Source organism: Leucopleurus acutus, assembly GCF_964270905.1.
Source record: "Leucopleurus acutus genome assembly, chromosome: 7".
Taxonomy (NCBI): Eukaryota; Metazoa; Chordata; class Mammalia; order Artiodactyla; family Delphinidae; genus Leucopleurus; species Leucopleurus acutus.
Window position 1 is genome coordinate 62,625,113 of NC_139150.1, and position 24,711 is coordinate 62,649,823.

Here is a 24,711-nt window from a genome sequence, read left to right on the forward strand (position 1 = left end):
GTTAAAAGGAAATCCACCTGCCTGTGGTTCCTACCCATCGGTTGTGTGACTAAATTCCCCCTCTGTGTAAACTGAGAAAGGAGACTCTAAATGAGGCTGGGGTCCCCAGAGCCTAAGCCCGACAGTGGGACACGATGGTTGAGAACGGATCCAAAGAAGGATTTTCAAAACGATGTTAAGTAGCTGACTGAGAACTAGTCTGAGTGAAGCTCAATTCGTAAGATGCAAGGCAGATACAAGGCCTAACCCTCTGGAAACACCACTGGAGAGAATATGATAGAAAAAGCAGGTAAAGAACATAGACAGGAGTGAGAACTTTGAAAGAGTACCTAAAATATTCAGTTCTTACCCCTAAAGCCCAAGCTGGGGGAGCTACTCAGACCCAAGCACACACATTACATCACATGCTCCTGCCCTTTGAGCTTTAAGATGATGAATATCCTGAGTCTTCTGATACAAAAACCCCATTCTCTTCAAATGATTCTCCAATCTCAAATCATTTCACTAACTCAGATATGCTCCTGTAAATGTGCTGATTATTCTTTATCCATCTTAGGCTGGGGTTTATGGCTCTTGGATCATGTGCTCCAAAGAGCAGAATGGACCGGTTCTGTTCCCCAGCAGTCACTCAGCCAAAAATGAATTTTGCACTCATGTTTGCTATTGAATATCAATGAAATTTCTGTCAACTATAATAACTCTCTTTCATGTGCATTAAGGTGCCAGAAATTGGCACAAAGTCACACAGTGAAGGAGCAGAGGTGAGACTTGAATTGAGGCCATCTTATTACAAAACCTGAACTCTCAACCTCCATGCTATGCTGCCCCATATTTTTATACTGGGCTTGTGCAATTCTTTTTTGGATCCAATGGTTAAGAACATGGAGCCTGACTGCATGCATCTAACCTTGACTCTGCCACTTATTAGCTATGAAACTTGGGCAAGTAACTTAACCTCTCCGGTGCAGATTCCTCCTGTGTAGGACAAAGACCATTTTGTTTTGAGCACCCTTATATTAATAGCAAATATACTTTTTCTGCAGGGAAGCAGCTAGTCACAGCATTGTACAATTCAGGCCCTTCTCCCTTCCGTGCTGTGAGGGAAGCACAGTGCTGAAAGTGGCTCTTTTGCTCCAACAGTAAATTTTTGAGTGCTTTTAAGGCCTCAGAACTTAGTAAGAATACCATGTTATCTTGGCATATTCTTTAATTAAGCCATCTGAAATGATATTTCAGAGGACACTGGAATTACTGATTTTACCACTTTAATAGGAAGTACCAGATAGCTGTAATCAATTCATGTCATTAACCCCGAGATGGAAATTCTAGACAGGAGTATGGCTGAGTTTTGTGCAGGGTGGAATGAATACTCCTTTTCCCATAAAATTCAAGAGGCCCTAAGGGCCATGACATTCTTTGCTTTTATTAAACACATAACACACCTTTCCTTCCCTGACACTTTCTGGATAGCTGCAGCCATGTGCAATTTGTAAAGGAAAGAGCAATGTGATATCGTGATGCCTGCAAAGTCACTGGACACCAGGGTGCCCTGGGATGTTAGAAATTTTGTGAGCAAACCTCAGAATGTTTGCAAAGCCATTTTTCTCTACAGCATGCTTAAAGAGAAATCTGTTACTCAGTTGCTAATGCAACTGAAAAAAACCAGGCCCACAGCTGGAAGTGTAAAGTGGTTCATTCTTCCCGGAAAAGCAGTATGACATTATTTCTCTCCCTGTGCTGAACTCAGCATCATCATCAAAACCTAGTTTCTGCCTTTCCTAATGGGGGGGGTGGAGGGGACTACTTCTCCTGTATTATTTAAAGGTTCTTAATACACTGCATATCAAAAGGCTTTAAGAAGCCATATACACTATTTCCTAACATGCATATATACAAAGACATTCAGTTCAACGTTCTCCAAAACAGTAAAAACATAACTATTGAAAATGTTTCTGAATCTTTATGTACATTAATAAAGAAATAAATAAAATTTCTGAAAATGTTTGCTTATGAAAGAGGAAAAGTGATACAATACCATACAAATTGTAGGTTCCAGGGAGTTAATGAAATCATACTCATATCTGGGGTAAATTCCCAAAACTCAGTATGATGAAAGTGCTATATTGAGTGGTACAACTAAAGATGTTTTAATTTCTTGATTTGATTTTTCAGTTTTTTCCAAATTTTCCACAATATATGATCACTCCTTAAGTAATATGGGGGAAAGGGCTGAATATTTTTTAAAATCTTGAAAGACAGAAAAGGAATTCAGTCTTTTTCATTTCTGCTACTCTCTGACTCTGGATTCAAAACTCTTCTTTATAACTTGCTGTATCATTCATTCACTGTAGCAGATTTACAGTTTCACTTACCTTCCAGTGTAGGAAGAAAAAATATCCAGTGCCATTATTCCTCCAGATTGTTGTCCCAAACTTATTTTGAACTCTTCTAAATGTTCTGCAGGCACATAAGTAATTCTGGAACAAGACACAATTCATGAAAGCAAAGTTTTGCCTGTTAGGGGAATCTTCCAAAATATAAAATAAAATTATATTGTCCCTTCACCTCTACTTTTTCACAGAACTCATTTGAATTGGCTTAACTCAGTAGAAAATCCAAACTTCAAAAGGATAAAGTATCCTATAGGCAAGAATAACAACAGAGATTAAAATTTTAAACACTGCTGATAAACTATGTGTTTACCAATAATTACATGGGGGAGGAAAATAGCATAATATCTATTTCCAGATGAGAACACTAACAGGAATTTTTTGAAATTAAAGAAATCTATAAATCCTTAGAAAAATAATTGTCAGTAATAACATTATTTTGTCCAAAGATTTTTGGGTTCCTTAGCAGAAACAAATGAGGTGAACTCTATTAAAACATTGGGTATACCAAATTACTTTACATTCTCCCATAATACACAATTAATTTTGGACATTAACAAGCATTATCAATAATCATATCCTAGCTTTATTAAATTATTAACTCTCAAGTCTGAAGTTAAACCATTATAAGTTTATGGAAAGACTCTGTTACCTAGTAAGAGTAAGAGACCACCTGAATGGTCTCTTACTAATTCAACAAGTGCTGGCTGAATGCCTATAATGTGGAAGGCACAGAGTAAGATGCTTATTACAGCTATAATGCTTAGAAACTGACATTTGAAAATTTAAGTTTACTGCTGTCCTATCAGGCTACACAACTGATTGACTTGTTTAAGTAGTCTGTTCCGAGATCCTCAAATTAATGAATAGTAAGGCAAGAGAAAGAATGCATTTGAAGTCGGTTCAGCATATTTGTACAAAGACACAAAAGTATGTATCAACAATCAAAAAGACTATTAAAAAAGTCTTCACAAAAATCATGAAGACTATTAAACTGGCTAACCATAGCTTACCCATGAAGACAATAAGTATCAAAACCCTAGCACTGGGCTTCCCTGGTGGCGCAGTGGTTTAGAGTCCGCCTGCCGATGCAGGGGACACAGGTTCATGCCCGGTCTGGGAAGATCCCACATGCCGCGGAGCGGCTGGGCCCGTGAGCCACGGCCGCTGAGCCTGCGCGTCCAGAGCCTGTACTCCGCAACGGGAGAGGCCACAACAGTGAGAGGCCCGTGTACCGCAAAAACAAAAACAAACAAACAAAAAAGCCCTAGCACTAAAGGGCAAAGAAAAAGGATTGTCTTCCATGTTATAATAAAATAAGAATTATACCAATGGCATAATTTATTGAGTGAGGAAGATATATAATTTCAGACATACTGGTGATTTCCATAAAAAGCATTCACTCTGTGAGGTCGCTTAGGTTTAGAGTCAGAGGACACAGTTCTGCTGCTTCTCCAGAGTGTTCTGGTAGGGTAAATCACCACCAGTGAATGTCCATATCCTCAATCACAAAAGGGATGTCACTTTTTATGAGACTACGGTAAGCCAAGAAGCACAATACAAACATAACACAGCGCTCTAACAGAGTGTCAGCCAGCGTGGCCACACCTGAGCATTCTGGCATAAGCCGTGGACCCTTACGACACTCTGTGACACTTTTACCTCAAGGATCAAACGGAAGTAAAAAACACAGTTTCAGTGGATTTAGGACTAGGCTGGGTAAGAGAGCTGCATTTTAATTCTGATGCTACTTTATTTATTCATCTATAAAACACCTTCTCTATAGTGTTACAAAAGTATACTGAATAGCAAATTTGCATTTATCCCTTCAAAAATAATGAGTCAAAAATGTTTAACACATTAGGTTGGGGAAGAAGACTGACTGCCTTTACACAAAGAAAAATAAAACCTGAAAAGCCTATTCAAGAAAACTGGTATTATTTCTGAAGGTTCAGTAAAGTTAAAACTCACCTAAATAATACCTTAAGAAAAAAAGCCAGGAAGAGGTGAGGAGAAAAAGCTAGAACACAACAGGCAAAATAAGAATAATCAGTTAAAAGTATTTAATTTTTTAATCGGTTTGAGAAGGAAAAGCTGTTTCTATCCCAAACACTGTTGAAAATGAATTCTCCTCTATATTTATTCAAAGGTGTTTACCCTTTACCAAGAGGTGGGGGAGGAAGAGCTTTACAAATATTTTTCTTATATTTTAGAGCAGTGAGAAAGAGGAAAGAAAGCAGTTTTCATAAATATTTAGCCCAACACAGACAGCAAGGCCATCAGAACAAGCATCCCACAATGCATTAGCCCATGCAGAACAATTATAATACATGCCTGGTCACACGGCCACACAAAACCTCCAGACACCAACCCAGAACACCAAACTACATTATGAACTGCATAAACACACTGAAACTGCTTATTTGAGAGTTGTATTAAAAATTCTTAAAGGCAAACTAACCTTAGGTTACATGTGGAGTGGAAGAGAAAGAATAGCATTAGTGATGCTGAAATGTGACACAGCTATTAATCCAGAGGTTGCGTCTGCATATGCAGACAGGATCGCTCCCTGAAAAAAGAGCTGGAAAGCTTAGTAGTAGGAAAATGTGATTTTAAAATGAGTTCACAATCACCAGTACAATGTGAAAATGTAACCATCTCACAGCTCTGTTGGAAGTACGTTCTTACATAAAGGAGAAAAAAAAAAAAAGGCAAAATGTACATACACTGAATCTCTGTCTGGGTCTATCCCCACATCGGGATGTTACAAAAGCATGGAGAGGTTTCACAGACAAGTTGTAACACGCAGCCATAATGAGCTTTTGAATCACCATTACTCACACATAAAAGGGGGCTCGATCGTCAGCAGGTGCTGCAGAGAATCTAGAATGTGAAGCATACACCGCAGCATCTTTTTACAATGGTGTTAACAAATGTCAATGTCTTGTGCTGAATGTGAGATGCATGTATATGTAGTTAAAAGTGGGTCCTCCTGGTTGTTTTTTCCCCTTTCCACCTCCCTCCTATCTACACCTCCCCCAGAAAAGCATCTGCTCTTTACTGGTGTCTATAGCAGTGATTATTAACAAGCACAGAAAAATGTAACTGCAATCAATCTTTTATTCCTTGATCAGGAATTCATCCCACACTTTAGGTTAAGGCAGGTGAATTCTGATTCAGCTCGGTAATTATCTGGCAGATGTTACAAGCAGCTGCTGCTAAGCGCACAACCCTGGCTATTATTACAGAAACATAAGCACTCCTGGCAAGGTGGAGTGCGAAGTGAGACAGGATGCATTCTGGTGAGGCTTCACATCTGGTTTTCCATAGAAAATAATGAAACCTGGAACTTACACTGGCTGTTCCTGAACTCTTGAAACTCAAATTATCTACCCAGGCACGCAAGAACACGCATACACAAAGTTCCTAGTCATCTCTCGTAAGCGGCAAAAAAGAAGCCAGTGTGTTGTCTCAATAAGCTTTTCCTAAAACCAATCAGTTATATAACTGAACCAATTAGAGTCCCTTTTTTTAAGTCCCTGCAATACATTCCTCCACCACCAGCCCAGATTAAGCTAGCTTCCTAACAAGAAATCAAGAGGAAGGAAGAGACATGGATGGAGCCTAGATTAAAGCAATGACCACAGCACTTAACTAGCACTTAACATTATGGTTCCATGCAGAGTAATGGAAGGACTAGACTTTCCATTTAGAAGGATTACCCACAGAGTTTTCAAGGTAATTTTACACCTTTTGCTTCATGAAGGCAAGTGACAGGGAGGAGAAATGGCCAAAAACACCATGCAAAATGCATGGAACACACTGCTCAGCCCTGGTCAATCTGAATGGCTATCTGTTTTACCACTTGACACAATTTTTCTAAAAAAGGACTCTATGATTCTCATTTCTTTTTATCATTTACCCAATGAGTCAAAACTATAGCCATCCTAATCACAGCTTTAATAGGACACCTGAGGAGAAATCAATGTAATTTGTGGGTGTGTTTGTGAGTGTGTGTATGCATGCATGTGAGCATGTGAGAAAGAGACTGACTGACTGACTGATTTCCAGAGGAGGGAAGGTTGTAGGATTTTTCTTATTTTCTCTTTTTAATGTAAGATACTACATTACATTTTGCTTCCTGGAATCCTAAATCAACTTTTTATGAAACTAGCTCTCTAGATACTCTTCACAGTCTTAATAAAGCTGCTGAATGCATAAGTGGGTAGATCCTGGTGCTAAATCAGAGGGTGGGAAAACAAACAACAAAACAAATCAAAACAACCCCCCCAAAAAAACCCCCCACAAAACAGGAAAGGAGAAAAAGGCTTTGTAGCCTGAAAATGTACCTGACACCTTTTCTAGAGTTGACTAGGTACATGACTTACGCTAAATCAATGTCACAATGATCTTATTTTGGGGCCACTTTTTAAGATCTGCAGTACATTAGAACAGTGAGGTAAGGTTAAAACCAAGCACCGATTCTGGTACTCAGTGCCAAAAAGTGGACAGGAGACCTGCACCAGGGCTCACGACATAAGACGTGCATTATCACACAATAAATCAAATGATCAGTTACGAGACCATCTGTATTTTATAGTACTTCAAAACGACATAAGTTAAAACCCCGGCAGTAAAGAGTCTCCATGTAGATCCTTATCATTCATCTTTGAAGCAAAATGAATGGACACTAGCCTGCAAGTGGTGAGGAAAGCACTTAACGTTTCTCTTTTTATTTATTGTAGAGGCGCTGACATTTTTAATGATCTTCGCTTCTACTTGCGTGATTAATAAGATAATTATGGAACCGTCACATGATCTGATGATCTGTTTCATTATAAAATAAAAGTCAAAAAGGCAGGCAAAAATATGAAAGCCCGTGAGTGAAATTCTGCCCTAAAAATAAAACCTCCTTTTTATAAGACAGCAGAATGCACTCTAAACAGCATATATTTTTCTGCTTTTTATTGATAGAAAAATGAGAAACAGGTTGTAAATACAGTTTTCTTACCTAAGCTCTACTGATATGTATTTTGCAGAAGAATAATACAGAATTCAGTCAGTTAGATAATATTAATACAAAAAAAGTCTCCCATACTAGTATTCATCATATCAACTTAAAGTAAACAATCTCTCCCTGAACTCTTATTTTACTATTTTATCCCTTATATGCAAATATTCAATTACTAATGCTAGAGAAAAAAAGGAACGCTTTTACATTGCTGAGGTGTGACAATAAAGTTATTAACTGATCTTTATGCTGGCTCAAGAAATGTCTAGTGACTTAAAAAACAAACCACATATATGACATGCTTTTAGTACATTATGGGATGATGAGAAACTTAAACACTTCCTGACAAAAACCCTATATGACATACCATCAGACCATATCAACATTTTGGTGAATTCTCTTATATCATGAGGCAGTTCAACAAAGGATAAATTATGGGTCAGACTGACACTGTTCTGTACGATCTTTACCATGCTTGGCCCTGACAGAACTGGCTGACTTGGAGGATTCATACAGATCATTAGGTAGTGCACAATTTGCTCTATTGAGGCCAATCCAAACGTCTTTGTAAGTTCCTAAGAGTGGACTGTCCTGCTCTATTAAGAGATTTCATATCTCTCACACCTAAGATTTTTGCAGAAATCACTGGAGAATTAAAAATAAAAATAGAAGGCAACAATGTTTTGAAGTATAGCTGTCCCTAGGTATCTGCAGGGGATTGGTTCCAGGGGCCCCCATGGATACCGAACTCCATGGATGCTCAAGTGCCTTCCATATAAAATGGCAGAGTGCAGCTGGCCCTCTAGACCCATGGTTCAGTCAACCTCAGATGGAAATTTTGATCCAAGGTGGCTGCCCCTGAGGATGTGAAACCCAGAGAGAGCCGACTGTGTATTTACTGACAAAGATCTGGGTATATTTGGACCTGTGCAGTTCAAACCTGTGTTGTTCAAGGGTCAACTGTATTTCAGTATTGTTAGTATTAAGAAGTTACTGATTGTAGATATAGTGTCCTAAAGACTACAATCAATACAATCAATAACTCCTCAGGAATAGTCAAATTCTTCAGTGATTTATATTAAATAAATATATAAAAATTTTTGTGTATCAAACAAAAGTATGTACTGAGAAAAAAATTCTGATTAATGAATTGAAATTCCTGAATTTCCCAAGCCAAAATAGGATCCAAATGATACTTACTTTATGTCTGGCCCAATGAGAGAATGCCTTCTCAACATGGCTCGTGCTTGGGTATTGGTTAAACTGATAGTAGACTCTTCATTAATAGACAAGATGCAGTCCCCAACAGCAATCCGACCATCTCGACTAATGGCACCTCCATGAATAATGCTTCGAACAATCATCCCCAAGCCATCTTTATTAGCACTTACTGTCATTCCTATGGTAAAGGAGGGATACACATTAAATGCATGACTTTCATGGTCTCCCAAGGCAATAGAAACAAAAGCAAAAATAAACAAATAGGACCTAATCAAATTTATAAGCTTTTGCAAAGCAAAGGAAACCATAAACAAAACTAAAAGTCAACCTACGGACTGGGAGAAAATATTTACAAATGATGCAATCGACAAGGGCTTAATTTCCAAAATATACAGACAGCTCATATAACTCAATAACAAAAAAACAAACCACCCCATCAAAAAATGGGCAGAAGACCTAAACAGACATTTCTCCAAAGAAGACATACAGATGGCCAAGAGGCACATGAAAAGATGCTCATCAACATCACTAATTATTAGAGAAATGAAAATCAAAACTACAATGAGGTACCACTTCACACCGGTCACAGAATGGCCATCATTAAAAAGTCTACAGATAACAAATGCTGGAGAGGGTGTGGAGAAAAATGAAACCCTCCTACACTGTTGGTGGGAATGTAAATTGGTACAGCCACTATGGAAAACAGTATGGAGGTTCCTCAAAAAGCAAAAACAGAATTGCCATATGATCCAGCAATCCCACTCCTGGGCATATATCCGGAAAAAAACCTATAATTCAAAAAGATACATACACCCCATTTACAATACAGAATGGCACCATTTACAATAGCCAAGACATGAAAACAACCTAAATATCCATTGACAGATGAATGGACAAAGATGTGGTGTAAACACACACACACACACACACACACACACACACACACACACACACACAATGGAATATTACTCACACATAAAAAAGAACAAAATAATGCCATTTGCAGCAACATGGGTGGACCTAGAGACTATCATACTAAGCAAAGTAAGTCAGACAGAGAAAGACAAATATACCATATGATATCACTTACATGTGGAGTCTAAAATATGACATAAACTTATTTATAAAACAGAAACAGACTCACAGGGAGAACAGACTTGTGGTTGCCAAGGGAGAGGCGGAGTAGGGGAGGGATGGATTGGGAGTTTGGGATTAGCAAATGTAACCTATTATATATATGTATAACTGAATCACTTTGCTGCACACCAGAAAGTAACAGCATTGTAATCAACTATACTTCAATAAAATAAATTTTTTTTAAAAAAGCACGACATTCGGGGCTTCCCTGGTGGTGCAGTGGTTGAGAGTCCGCCTGCCAATGCAGGGGACACGGGCTCATGCCCTGGTCCAGGAAGATCCCACATGCTGTGGAGCAGCTAGGCCCGTGAGACATGGCCGCTGAGCCTGCACGTCCGGAGCCTGTGCTCCGCAACGGGAGAGGCCACAACAGTGAGAGGCCCGTGTACCGCCAAAAAAAAAAAAAAAAAAAAAAAAAAAAAAGCATGACTTACAAATTCATTTTAATTGAATTTAGTAATCCCTATGGATTCACAGATAAAAGAATAGGAGTAACTTTTTCAGCAGTAAAAAAACAATCAAAAGGAAAGCATCAGTTTCTAACAAAAATATTTTTTAAGTAAATTTAGAAATGTTTGTGAAATTATACCTAAAGACACTCCATGTTAAATACATTAGAGATGAAACAGGGTCTACACTGTGGAGTGAATGTAGCTTAGGCTACGTGATGTGTCGCCACTTACACAGAAAGCTCTCTCAGGGAGAACATTTTAACAGTATCAAATCAATTTTATAATAATAGTTCATCTCTTACATATATGAAAGAATAAAGAGCAGGACTATAAATGGAAAATTAGTTCTCTAAGAAACTCTCTGATATTACCTTATTTCTAGATCATTTGTTCATTTGGTATATATTTACTATATGTTTACTATGTGCTAAGTACTATACTGGTAGCTTGATATAAAAAAGTATAACAGAATTCCTAACATCAAGAAGCTTGTATTCAAGTCTTATCCACAGTGCCTATCACAGTGCCTGAACATACAGTAGTCAGGTGAATTAAACTGATGTAAACATTAATCTATTACCACTTTATTTCCAAATGTGAACTTCAATGAGCTCCAGATTTGGATATTTGATTGCCCTCTTGACATGGTCCCTGAATGATTCATAGGAAATACAACCCTAGTAAGTATAAAATTGAACTCCCTAGTCTCCATCTCCCCTTATTTCTCCATTTGTCCTCCCCTTTTTGGTAATGGTACCACCATACTACTCTCCATTACTCAAAGCAGAAATGTTGGAGTTGTTCTGGATTCCTACCTCTCTCTCACTACCTATATTTAATCCATCACCAAGTTCCACCATTTCTATCCCCAAAACTTATCCTGAATTCATTCACCTTTCTCCACATCCATACTAAACCTAGACCAAGCCAGCACTTCTCCTGCCTCATTGTTTCAACGAGCCTCATAACTGGGCTCCTGGCTTCCAAAGTTGTCCCTGCCAATGCATTCTTCTCATAGCAGACAGAGCAACCATTCAAAAAAGACAAACCACATCACATCACTCCCTTTGCTAACAATCCTTTAACAGTTTCCTATTGTTCAAATATACAACATACCTACATGGCCCTGTCTATACGGAATTCCTGGTCTGGCCCTCCCGACATGCACCCTTCTTTGGGCTATGCCCTCCTTGCCCCACGGCCCCACCGTGTTCCAGCAACATGGCCTTCTTTCAGAAATATACCTAGTCTCCCTTTTCAGGGTCTTTGCCTGACACCTCCTTTCTTCAGCTCTTGCACAGCTAACAACTTCTCATTCTTCAATATCAATTCCTCAGAAAAATATTCTCAACAAACCCATCTGAATTAATGCTCCGTTCTCCCCCTACCCTCACTCTATTCCTTCAAAAATATAAGACCTATTGAAATTGAAAACTTTACATAAAGTAATATAAATTCACTTAAAACCAAGTACTAAAAGTTCCTTCCAAAACAAGATTATATAATTAAACAATATAAGGAGAGCTATAATTCTCTTATTAAAACTTTGAGAGAAGTCAATAATCCGTTTTTAGTTTTTTATAATATTTTTAAAAGAAAGAAATTCTCTCTGAATATTAACTTTAACTATGCCAAATTAGACATGATATTTCAAATATTTTTAAAAGAATGATCCTGACTACAATGTGTTTCCAACCTCATATTTCATGCCTGGATTTGGGCCATCCAGGCTCCTAGTTACCATTTTCTGATAGGAATGAACCACTAATCAAATGTAGTTAAAAGATTCTGTTGAGATTCATACAAACTATTTTTAAGTGCACTGTTATTAAGGAGCTTACATAAACCAAAAAACAAGTCTAGACACTGCTTCATCCAAGGGGGGTTTCATACAAGCAAAGAGGCTGGCTCTGAAACGTTTCCATAGGTACGCTGGTTTGCTCTGATGCTGCCATCTTTCCCACCAAGACACACCAGACAACTATACTATAGCAAAATCCAAATGTATGACTACAAAACACAACTTAACTCAGTGGCCCATCCTGGGAATCTAACCCATCATCTTGTTCTCATTGGCACCATGCATTCTGCAATAAAGCAAGCCACAGACATGCACCAAGTCTTCACGAGCTATGGTCAACATGACCTCTAAATTAATTCTTAACAGCATATTTAACTCATGACTCTACCAGTTATTAAGACTGTCAGGTCATGTCAACCACATGAACAAAGAGGTTGACATCAGTTAGCTCAGCTTGTACTTTCCTTTCACCAAATGATCATTTTCGGGCTTCAATAACTTCGAGGTAATATCCACTGACTAGATTTTGATTGTAACTCATAAGATCTCTCAATTTTTTCCTAAAAGAGGTATAGTAGCATAGCCCAAACCATGTACTGTAGAACCGAAAAACTGGTTCCAAATTTGAGTTCCACCACTTCTAATCAGTGTGGCTTTGGGCAACTCACTTAACCTCACAATGACCTGCATTTTACTCATCTGTAATATGGGGATAATGTCCACTTTCAAGGTTGCTTAAAGAATTTTTTGAGAAAAGCACATGTAGTGTTCCTTTCAAAGTGCTCAGTAAAGTACAAAAGAAAACTCACAGAATATATTTAAAAGACATCTCCAATCCAAAGCTACATTGCTTTCTAATGTCTTAATGCAAACCGTAATTCAGCTTCAAAATGAAGCTTGTTATTACAGCAATGCCACTGCAGCTCTGAGTGACTTAAGGACTCACGTGCCTTGTATGGTTTGTGAAAACCAGAGACAGACTCAGGTTTGAGTCCTGGTTCCAGAGAAATTTCTGAGTCTATGTTTCTGTACCTCATCAGCGAAGAAAAGGTAACACCTTCCTTTCCTTCTTACTTTTTTACCTTCAAGACCTAGTACAACATCATTAGCCAATGTACCACAGACGTATCAAAAATAATCACGATTACATTTTTCAAAGGTCACTACATGCATATGTACATAACTTTGTATATCTGCATATAACATCCCCCCCACTAAATTTAACAAAGTTTAAAAAACCCAGGTTATTCTTAAAATCATAGCAAATGGATGATGACAGCTTTTAGAGAAGCCTATCATTTATTAATAATTTCTTCTGATTATAACTAGGAAAGAAACAAATTACCCAGAAAGTGAAAACTGCAAACAACTTCACATAAAGAAGAGACCTATTCTATGAAAATGTGTTCAGTGATAGACCCTTTCATGACACACTCCTACCAGCACGAAGCCAGTCTCAATTAGATATTCTAAAATGCTACCACACTTTTTGTTACTTCAAGTTGTAAAGGCAACACCTTCCTACATTAAAAGCTTAAATGAATGCTTTAATTAAATTGTTTTAATGTTCTACTGAGATTTTAAAAATAGGCCTTTTTCATTATCCTTTACATCTAGTTACTCTGGGCATCGTAGAATACTGAAATCTCCTGTCAAATGAGATAAGAGAGAAATATTCTTGCTTTGGCATACAGAACTTGCACTCCAAGATGCCAGAGGAACTCCACTGGGTCCCAGGAAATCAAACAGCTAAGGACAAAACCCTATAAGCATTTTGGGTATGTACATTATTCAAATAATGGAAACTAAGCAGAAAAGTAAAACTAAAAGATATATATTACATATATATGTTAACACTTTTATATTACAGTTTGGTTGTAAACTAATGGTGTTATAATTTCACACAAGTAAGTGGTTTAGTCTCACACAGCAAATTAAAGAGTTCTTTTATATTTTAATGTTAAAATCAAACTATTGAGGTATAAATGGATTCCTGGATATGAAAGCAAGGACACTTCACCTTCTACTCTTTTTTTTTTCCAAAATCCTAATCATTTTGGTATATTTTTTTAAAATCAAAACTCAACGGCTAAAGTAGGAGCAACTAAGTTTCCAACGACAGGTGAGTGGATAAATGAAATTTGGTGTAAACACACACACACAGGAATATTATTCAGCCTTTTATTAATAAGGAAGGAAATTCTGACATGTTACAGCATGGATGAACCTTGAAGACATTACGAAATAGGCCAGTCACAAAGGGACAAATACCATACGATTCCATTTACATAAGGTACCCAGAGTAGTCAAAATTTACAGACAGAGAGGAGAATGGGGAGGATGCCAGGAGATAGGGGAGAGGAGGGAATGGGGAGTTAGTGATTAATGGGTACAGTTTCACTCAGGGAAGATGAAGTTCTGGAGATGGATGGTGGTGATGGTTGCACAACAATGTGATGTACTTAATGCCACAGAAATATACATTTAAAAATGGTTAAAGTGATCAATTGCATGTTATGTATCTTGTACTACACTAAAAAAAGGATATATCCCGACGTCATAACAGAAAAAACAAAAAAATCCATATGACTGTCTCAACAGATGAAAGAAAAGATTTCACAAAATTCAACATTCTCTCAGCAAACTAAGAACTGGTGGGCAATCCACAGGGTCAGACTGTAAAATCAAATGTACTCCAACCCCAGCTCTTACAGCAGCCTCCCAGCTGCTTCCGATCTAATTCATCCACCTGTGCCAGAATGATCGTAAAACACACATCTGGTCACGTCACCCCTCTGCCCTCAGCTCCCACTGGCCACTGGCGCTTAAGGCAGGGGGTGTCCTGAGGGAGGTCCTGTGTCCTGCATACGAAGAACTCGCCCGGCAGCTGTCTCCCACCTGCCATTCCTTCAGCTTCAACTCTTCCTTTGCCCGCCATTATGCCACACTTCACCCACACCAAACAAACTTCAGTGATGTTTCACAGTTCTCTGCCTTGGCTCTTCTGACTTTCCCAATGCCTCAACGAGGTGGTAGAAATCTCCTTTTTCAAGGGCTAAATCAAACATCTACTCTCCTCTGAAACCTTTCTAGAAACTCCTCCACACTCAGAGAGCAGGGATCAACTCTTCCTTCATTTAAGGCTTCAATGTTCTCTGCATGAGGGTCTCTCACAGCAGGTATGATATTTTAATGCACTGAGGATTTCAGAAGTCAGTTTGTCTACTCTCCTAACCTCATATTCCTTGAGGAAAATGATTATATAATGGTGTCTATGCACAGTAGCCAGAATACAGAAAATAATTAATGTTTGAGAGTTGAGTAAATAAATATACTAGAATAGGATCTTTCATATGGGCTCTGCAAAATTTCTGTCTAATGAGTTAATAAAAAAAAAAAGGCCAATGACATGTGAGAGATGCTGCATCCTGTAACCTTTCTTAGAGATCCACAGTGCACATGTGACTATCAAAGCTACTGAGTGATGAAAACAGAAACACCTGTCTCCTTAAGTTTATCACATTCCAAACTTTGAAACTTGGAACCCATTTAATAACTCCTATTAACAGCCGACAAAACTAGTATTGTAAGCAACATGCTTTCAGAAACACTGCATTAGCAGATGAGATATTTTTGACATGTTTAGGTATCTATAGTACATATCCCATAATTAATGAATTAGAGAAAGTTCTGTAGCTTAAGTTATATATTATTCTATTAAATGTAATGTATAGGAAATAGTAAAGCTAATTAAGTAGAAATTCTCTGCTATAAGTCTCCATGTAGCTGCTGTTGGTAGCGCCCAGCTGCCAGCAAATGGAACAAAATCTAGAAGGAGGCAGAGACCGGAATCCCAGTCACCAGCTAAGCACTGCTGGGCTTCTCTGCCAAGTCCAGAATTCAACAAGGAAACTAAACCCCACCACAGACACCAATGTGAAGGGTGCTGGCTGGCTACATCCTAGAAGGAGGAAAAAGCTCTCTGAAGCACAGCTAACCAGAGAGTCTTGAGCTGTAATCAGACCTCCAGGGAAGCTGATTTATGGCCCTACTGATCAGCACCGAGCCCTAAAGACAGAGCTGAGCCATGTCACTGCTTAACTCAAAAGAAGAACAAATGTGATCTACCTGGATATAATTTTAGCTACTGTAATTAGGATTTTATTTCTACAGCGGGTCTTCTTTGCCCAATTCAGGCGATTTGGGATTATTAACCAGCCACAACCCTGTATAGGTAAAAAAGGACACAAAAATCCTGCCACCTGGGAAGGACTATTGAATAACTGCACTTAAATTTTGGTTGTTGCGCACCTCCTGTCTTTCTAGTCTTTATTTCAGCAAATGAAAGAAATTAAATACAAACTGACTTATGCATAACTGGTAGCATTCAAAGAAACTAATAATTTCCTTTTCCAAAGAACTTAGAATTCCAAATCTCTGACTTTTCATTTTCTAAGGATGCCTTTTCTGATTTGCTGTATCATACATAAACGCTTCGTATATCTTTTACTTGAATGGAAATGAGGCTCAGGAATACTTGTAAATAACTAGGAGAGTGAGGGTTATAAGCTAGTCTGAATTAAACAAACCTGTTAACCATTTCAGATAAAAATAATAAGTACATAAAAAGAATAACCAAAAAAACGAAGGGAGGGATCTCCCTGGTGGCGCAGTGGTTAGGAATCTGCCTGCCAATGCAGGGGACATGACTTTCAGCCCTGGGCCAGGAAGATCCCACATGCCTTGGAGCAACTAGGCCCGTGCACTACAACTAATGAGCCTGTGCTCTAGAGTCCACGAGTCACAACTACTGAGCCCACGTGCCACAACTACTGAAGCCCGTGCACCTAGAGCCCATGCTCCGGAACGAGAGGAGCCACCACAATGAAAAGCCCGTGCACCGCAACGAAGAGTAGCCCACGCTCGCTGCAACTAGAAAAATCCCGCGCACAGCAACGAAGACCCAACACAGCCAAAAATAAATAAATAAATGAAAATTTTTTAAATGCTTAAAAAAAAACCTATGGGAAATTTTACAACATCTATTATCTTATCTATACTCAAAAACATTGAAACTATGTTCAATATCTCCTCTTGGCCAGGGGTCTGGGAGGAAAGGTGTATGTGGAAAATAAGAAACTTACCCAGGCTAGAATTGCCTTTTGCTATCGTAATAGTCCTCTCGAAAGATTCTTTGGATATAGTTTGGAGCATGACACACTCAGCAGCAGAGGCCAGGGACCCCTGTTGAATTAAGAACTTGGAGCCCTGTCAGAAAATAAAAATAAGTCATGTGGAAAGGAAAACTAGACTTTGGAGCATGATTTCAACATCACCTATGTTCTCTAACTGGTTATGCTTTATTCAGCAAGAACCTACAAACAAAACAAGTTCATAGGTTGTCTTCTGAAAATCTCAGTATCAGGAAAGCGCTGGCTCCAGATGAGCCAGAATAATCGAACCCCTCACTATCCCCAACCTCATCATCATACACAAACCATCTCTTGAGAATGTTACCTTTCCAGCTGAATCAGTCAGCACAGGAGAACTCAGTTCTGCACTTGATATAACTTCATTTGGTCGGTGAGGTTCAGTCCACACTCTTGTGTTGTCACATCCGTATTGCTGTTCAATAGCACTGGCAGGTGTATAGTCATTTATGGTAAAGCCAGAAGCAGTCCCCATGCTCAAGTCCACTGAAGGCGGACTCTCGTCCCGTCTTTGCAGGAGATTCTGGGCATATAGCTCCTCCAAGGACATATGCAAGTCAAGTACTGGATCTGAGGAATTTTCAGTAACATCCTGATGATTAAAGAACAAAAAATAAAAATTATGGCCAGAACTGCATCAATGCATTTCGTAAGATCTTAATGAACAACTATTTAGTGAAAAACAAACACAACATGATTTTTAATTACTCAAGAAGTATCAGCAAACATACATTCTTTGCTTAGCTGATAGTCCAAACACGTTTATTTTTATAAATGATTCTGAATACATTTCCTGCAAATCATACATCTCATACTGAGTCATATTAGTACAATATATTAGTACTTAAGATCATTAAGACATAATATTCTGTTCTACTAATAAAATTACTCAGAGTTCAATACATATAGGAAAAGTAAATATATATTTCTAAATCTCATTTAGAAAGTATTTCATATCCAATCTGTCTGAAAGTTTCTATTCATTATAAAATTCAAAGATAAACAGTATGACATTAATTGATTTCAATTTATAAGAACCTCCAAGAAAAACACTGTTTGGATAGGGATTTGTAGGTATTTATGTAGTTGAAAAGGAAGTCATACAATTCATACTTTTATAGGGAAATTTTTCTCAAATATTATGCAAGTTGTAGCAGAAGGAATAGTACTAAGAAATGGTGTCATAAGATGTAGGTTCTAATCCAGACTCTCTTATTAACAATCTATATATCACAGAACCTCTCTTGGCTTTATGTTACATAATTTCTAAAATTCCCTGAAACTCTAAAATTCTACAGATCTACATAAATACATGTATCTACTTACAACCCATATATTGCATCACTTATGTGCTTTGGACAAGCAGTGCTCCTCCATGAACTGCTGTTGAATAAGTGTATTAATTGTTCCTTCAATCCTTTTACTGACATTTTTAAAGTATAAAATTAGGGTATGAATACATTATCCTCAAAAAAGATTCAGGCCATACAGAGGTATATTATGTATGCATACAGGGTATAGTATGCAAGTCTTCCCTTATGGCTCATTCATCCAGTCCTTTCCTCAGTAGAAATAAGGGGCTGGCATCTGTTGGGTGTTTATTCATCAAATTTTTTATGTATCTGTCTAACACATATGTACAAGCACAGATGCACACATTAACATGCACGTATACATGTTCATTTTAAAAATCTAAACTATATACTAAGTAGTACATTTCTACTTGCTTTTCTGAAGTATCTTTAATATCTTAACATGAGAGATTTCCTTGTCAGTAAATATGTTGTCATTGACGTATTCTGAATATAAAGTCATTGTGATATATACTGTTAAGTACTTTCCAAGCTTGTCTCTTGTCTTTTTTTTAAAATAAGTTTATTTATTTATGTTTGGCTGCGTTGGGTCTTTGTTGCTGCGCATGGGCTTTTTTATAGTTGCAGTGAGCAGGGGCTACTCTTTATTGCGATGCACAGGCTTCTCATTGCGGTGACATCTCTCGTTGCGGAGCACGGGCTCTAGGTGCGCAGGCTTCAGTAGTTGTGGCACGTGGGCTCAGTAGCTGTGGCTCGTGGGCTCTAGAGCGCAGGCTCAGTATCTGTGGCACGCAGGCTTAGTTGCCCTGCTCCATGTGGGATCTTCCCAGACCAGGGCTCGAACTTGTGTCCCCTGCACTGGCAGGTGGAATCCTAACCACTGCGCCACCAGGGAAATCCTTGTCACCTGTCTTTTAAGTTTGTATATGTTATATACCTATACATGCTGAAATTAAATTCTTTATGTGATCAAGAACTGTTTATGTAATTTTTTATGAAATTCTTTATGTAATCAAATTTGTCAATTTTTTTATGCTTCTTGGTTTTATATATTGCTTAATAATTCCTTCCTCTGCACAGAGTAAATGAAATGCTTTATAGTATTTTTCTCCAATTTTATAAATGGTTAGTTGGCAGATTCAGTATTAACCCATCTAGAATTTATTTCAGGGTGTGGTATGAGACATGGGTCTCTTTCATTTTTTTTCTAAGGTGGTAATCAATGGCTCCAACACAGTTTATTACATTCCTCTTGTTCAATCAAGTTTTCGTCTCTCTGGAAATATCAGATATTCCTCGTATAAAGCACTGAGGCAAGCAGGAATATCATATAAGCAAATACCATCTTTAAAATCCTCAGGAACAAAGGACAGAAAGTATCATCCTCCACACTCCTAGAACCTAAATAACAACCTGTTGGCTCATTCAACCAACTTTATTTTAGTCTTATGAAAAAAAAAAACAACGTACTTACTAGAGAATTGGTTAGCTTCTGTATTACTAAATTAATTATTATAATAATTATCAGTAAATCATCCCTACCACTTCTCAAATAAAGATGACAATCAAAACTACTTTTCATCACAAAAAGAGGTCAAGCTGCCCTTGTTAGCTGGGGTTTACTATAAATCATATAACAGAAATCTCCATGAATTATTCATGAAGGAGTTAACACCGGCACATAGAAAAGAAAGAGCTAATCAACATAGCAGACAACATACGCCTACTTCAGAAACATTTCTAGTTGCTGAACAACCGACTTTTATTTTTAAAAGTCTCATGGATCTAAAAGAAAAGCAGCTCTTCCCTCATAAGATGTCCAAAAATAACTACGGTTTCCCAGTGCAACTTGGTATCTAAACTGAAGTCTTTCAAAATTCCATATTAATAGGTGCCTCCTATTCTTGTTCTGCTTTTTTTTCACATTCTTGTTCTTAGGAAAAATGGGGGAAAGGTTAAATTAAAATGCCAATTATATTTGAAAATAGCTCTTTTTTTTACGTGTAATGCATATAATGTTATACTTGGGCACATCATTTACCCACAGAATATGTTTACATAGACGAGCTAAATACTTAACATTCACTGGACACAACCTGCTTTTCTTCAGTAATAACTATCACAGAAGTCCTTCTATACTTTTAAAAATATATCATAAGCACAGCTGCTCCAACTTAAATTGTTCTCCCACTCTTTCTGAGATAAGGTACCCTTCCTTTATTATCTGTATTCTTACCCTACTGAGGGAAAAGGCAACATCTTTCATACCTTTGCGAGCTTGCAGTTTTGTCACTAAGACTTCCACAATCACTCTCATCATCTTGACTAGAATGATGTAATTAGCTTTTGAGACTAACCCTTTCTCCAAAAAATAAAAATTAAAAAATGGTATCAACATTTTAAACTTAAATGTGAAGGCAGCAATATTTTAGGCTACAGTAAAACACTAAGTGGAGATTTGTCCCTCTAAATATATAGATTTTTTTTTAAAAATCATGGAATCCATTAGTTTTGTTTGGGGTGCAAGGTATGAGGAGGGGTTTCAATCGTGACAAACATGAAGTCCAACTTGCACTAGAAACAACAGCATTTCCTAGAGGGTCCAATATTCAGCAATGCAGGACATGCATCAAACTGGTAATCATTTCATCCCTGGAGCAAGGGTGAGAACGTGGGTTTACTAGGGAGTGTCGGGCATGGCCGTGTGGATAAGAAGAGGAGATTCATTACATAGCCACTGAATCTTTTTTGACTGTACTTTTAAGCCAAAATAGGGAAAAATAAATGAAAGCATCTTCTTCCCCAAAACTATACTGAGCTTTTAAACGAAAGTCTACAGGTATTTAGTAAGTTTCTAAAACAATTATTTCTGCATTCTATTATGTCTTGGGGTGACAAAGAAAGGGGGACAAAAAAATTAATCGAAAAGTTAAAACCTAGAATAATGAGAAAACCCATTGGCTTCTTGCCTTTAAAATCCACATTTCAGTGACCTGATTCTATTAATCCAAATACCATTGAAGTGGCCATATTTTTCAGATTTTTGAGTAATGGTTGTTTCCCTTAAGTCCTTAAATGATAATTAATCAAATTAAGCAAATATAACTCCTTTAAAAAAAAAAAAAGCAGAATGATCCCCCAAATGGGAGAAATTTGTGCAAAGGATGTCTACCATATGCCTACAGCCCTATGCCGTCTAAGCAGCTGTCATGGCCCAGGCTGTACCCTTAGGGGGAAGACCTCCCTCCATGATGAGTCCCTGCTCTGGGTGATCAGCTCTTGGAGCTTCCAGTAGCATACCTAGCAATGGTCCAAAGGCTTCTCATCAAGGTAAAGGAGAGAGGTAAAATTATTTGTGCATTTCCAGCCACCATTTAAGGCTATGAGATTATTACATAATTAGCAAAGTCAAAAGCCTGAGGAATCACTGAGATCCTCACACTCTATTATATCCTTCTTTCAAATCTGTATGGAAGCTTCTTTGTTTTTCTTAAGTATAATACATGGTATGATTTTATCAATTAAAGAATTCCAAAGCAAGTTCACTTTTCTTTAAGAAAAATGGTCTACTCTATATTCTGTAACAAACTGCCATTCTTTTTAAAATAAATTTAGTGCAAAGTAATAGGAAGATGAATGAATCATCTAATTTTTTCATTTTTCCAGTAAAATATCTAGGTACTAAAAAAAATGCCACAAAACAAATACAAAAACAAACAAGCCAAAAAAAAAAAGTTGCAGAGCTTTACCATGATACACAAACAGCCCTACTTTCTAAGAAAACCGAAAGCACACAGGAGTTTCACAATGTGTTTTAAAACACCCTCATTAATATCTTCTTTGTTGTTTTGTACTTTAAATGTTTCAGTTAATAGGCCAGCTTGCCAAAATTTGCTTCAACAAAAGAGTAAACTGTTTAATGAAAAGAAAAAAAAAAAACGACAAACAGACTTCAGTAAGCCAATACGTTGTGCTGCATACAGCCAGAATTTGCCCTGTAAAATATATGCTTCTCAGTATCCAGATTGTGTAATCCCTTTAAGTAACAATTACTAAGGTAAACAATGCAATCTGTCCCACTGGCAAGAAGGAGTGTGCTATGCTGCAGATTAGGAGATTCCATGAGGAGATGAACCCAGCTTCCAGCCCTGAGGCCAGTAAAGATGGAATATGTTCCAGACAAGTACTCAGTCAGATAGACAGTCTCAGGTGTGGTGAGAGAGGAACAGCTGCTCTATTCAAGATTATACCTTGCAAACCAATTCAAGGAGATTACCCAGCATCATTTACAAGGGTAACAGGTGCACCTTGAACATGAAAGAAAATGCTTTCAAAATGTTCTGGCCAAAAAGTTACCTGTTAATCAGGAAAGGAGGAAAACTGCCCAAGGCCTATGGAAATTCCACTTTTCAACTTATACATAAATACAGATTCCCTTCCCACTGAATTTACGTGAAAAACATATATTTCATATATTTAAGAAAGAATTATTATTCAGTCTTTTATCTTAATTTTTATATTTATTTACAGTATATTTCCAACCCAGGAAAATATAACCATATATGAACCCTTTGCCCAGATTTAACAGACATTAATATTTTGGCATATTTTCTTCAATCTCTCTTTCTTCTTAAAGGATATAATGTGTTACAGATAGAGCTAATTCCCATGCTTTATTTTTTCTCCAAGAATAACTTCTTTCCTGAAGTTGAAAGAAATCATTCCCACACATTTTCAGATTTTTAAAGTATACACACTCACACATATACTCATAAATATACACCGAATTGCTCTTTATATTAATTCTGAGAAAATATAAACAACTCCAACTAATCAACAGAAAGACAAGCAACTCCACACAAAAATGGCCAAAAGATATGAAGAGGCCATTGGTGGAAGTGAAAACCAGATGGCCAATATAGGAAAACTTGTTCAACCTCACCAGTAATCAGGAGCTCCAAATTCAAACAGTAAGATATCATTCCACACCCAAAAGACTGGATAAGTTTTAAAATATTACTTAATAAACATTATAGAGTGTGTCATCAAGAAAATAAATAGCATTGGGTGGGGCACTTACACCAATAATCTATTTCTAAAATTTAGATGGCACAGACATGTCAAAGAGTAGCTAAATTCTCCATTCGCATCCAGTGACTTAAACATAATTTTGCCATTCACTGGGGTTTTTATATAAAGTATTCTTTGGCATCATTTTATATAAAAACGTAAGACAGCATTAACTTTAACTTAGCTAATAAATATTAAATTAATGAAAGGAATATTTTACTGTCCAACTTTCCATGAAAGTCAGCTTTAAAACCATTAAGAAAATAAAGTAACTCTTGTAATTTTTCCAAGGTAGACACCGCCAAGAACACAATTTGAGAAATACATTTCATTAAAATTTTTCTGTCTAACATGCAAATCCTAATCAAAGTTTTGAACCTTTGTGTCTATCACGCTGTATCACAGAACCTAGATTTAAATAGTCCCTTGGAGTCTACAAGATACCCAATTAACACTACCTAAAGGAAACTGCACTTTAATCTGATAATGAATCCCTGACTGGAAAAACATAATGTCTCTAACATGCCCCTCCCAAAACACCCCACTAACAATGACCTCTGGGAAATTACGCACAAAGTTTTCCCATAAATAAAATGGCATTTCCTTTGTACCTTGGGAGGAGAAGATGGAAGGGAGGGACCAAAATTCAGATTATCACTACAAGCACTGCTGTGAAGAGATAAAATAGAGGCTTGAGTGGAGTAGATACTGTCGTTATCAGGAGAGTACTGAGACTCAAAGGCAGATTCATCTGCTAAGTCAGCATCATTTGTGTCCACCTAGGAATAAAAACAATAATATCAGTTGGGAATTCTGTTCTGATACATATATGACAAAGTCTCCACTTGAGACTAAAGGGCATACTGCTTTCATTCTTTTGTCTATTCTATTTTCTACATGACCTCTTCACCCTCTTCAACATATCAGAAACTAATGCAACAGAACAAGGACAAACTGGTGCTAGCATAGAAGGTTACTTTATTCCATCAATAAAAGGGCAAAAGGTAACAATTTACAAAGGGCTTGGAGCAATTCTAAGTATAAATATTTCCATAAATTAAAAACATACTTTTTTCCACTTCACATTTTTTTAAAAAGTAGCTGCC

The 24,711-nt window shown here is 37.4% G+C and overlaps 1 protein-coding gene across 8 annotated transcripts in view; it reads right to left on the reverse strand.

Annotated features, from left to right (window-relative positions):
- The window catches only part of MPDZ (multiple PDZ domain crumbs cell polarity complex component), a 171,459-nt gene that overhangs the window by 53,589 nt on the left and 93,159 nt on the right, over positions 1 to 24,711 (reverse strand). For all 8 annotated transcript variants that reach the window (XR_014326344.1, XM_082843316.1, XM_082843314.1 and 5 more), the window contains 5 exons: positions 24,217 to 24,384; positions 17,530 to 17,814; positions 17,157 to 17,280; positions 8,602 to 8,800; positions 2,373 to 2,477 (listed from right to left, as the gene is read on the reverse strand). Coding sequence is in view for 7 of the 8 variants with exons in the window: in XM_082843316.1 (XP_082699442.1) it covers positions 2,373 to 2,477; positions 8,602 to 8,800; positions 17,157 to 17,280; positions 17,530 to 17,814; positions 24,217 to 24,384 (881 nt within the window). In the remaining variant the exon portion in view is untranslated. The remainder of the gene's footprint in view (positions 1 to 2,372; positions 2,478 to 8,601; positions 8,801 to 17,156; positions 17,281 to 17,529; positions 17,815 to 24,216; positions 24,385 to 24,711) is intronic.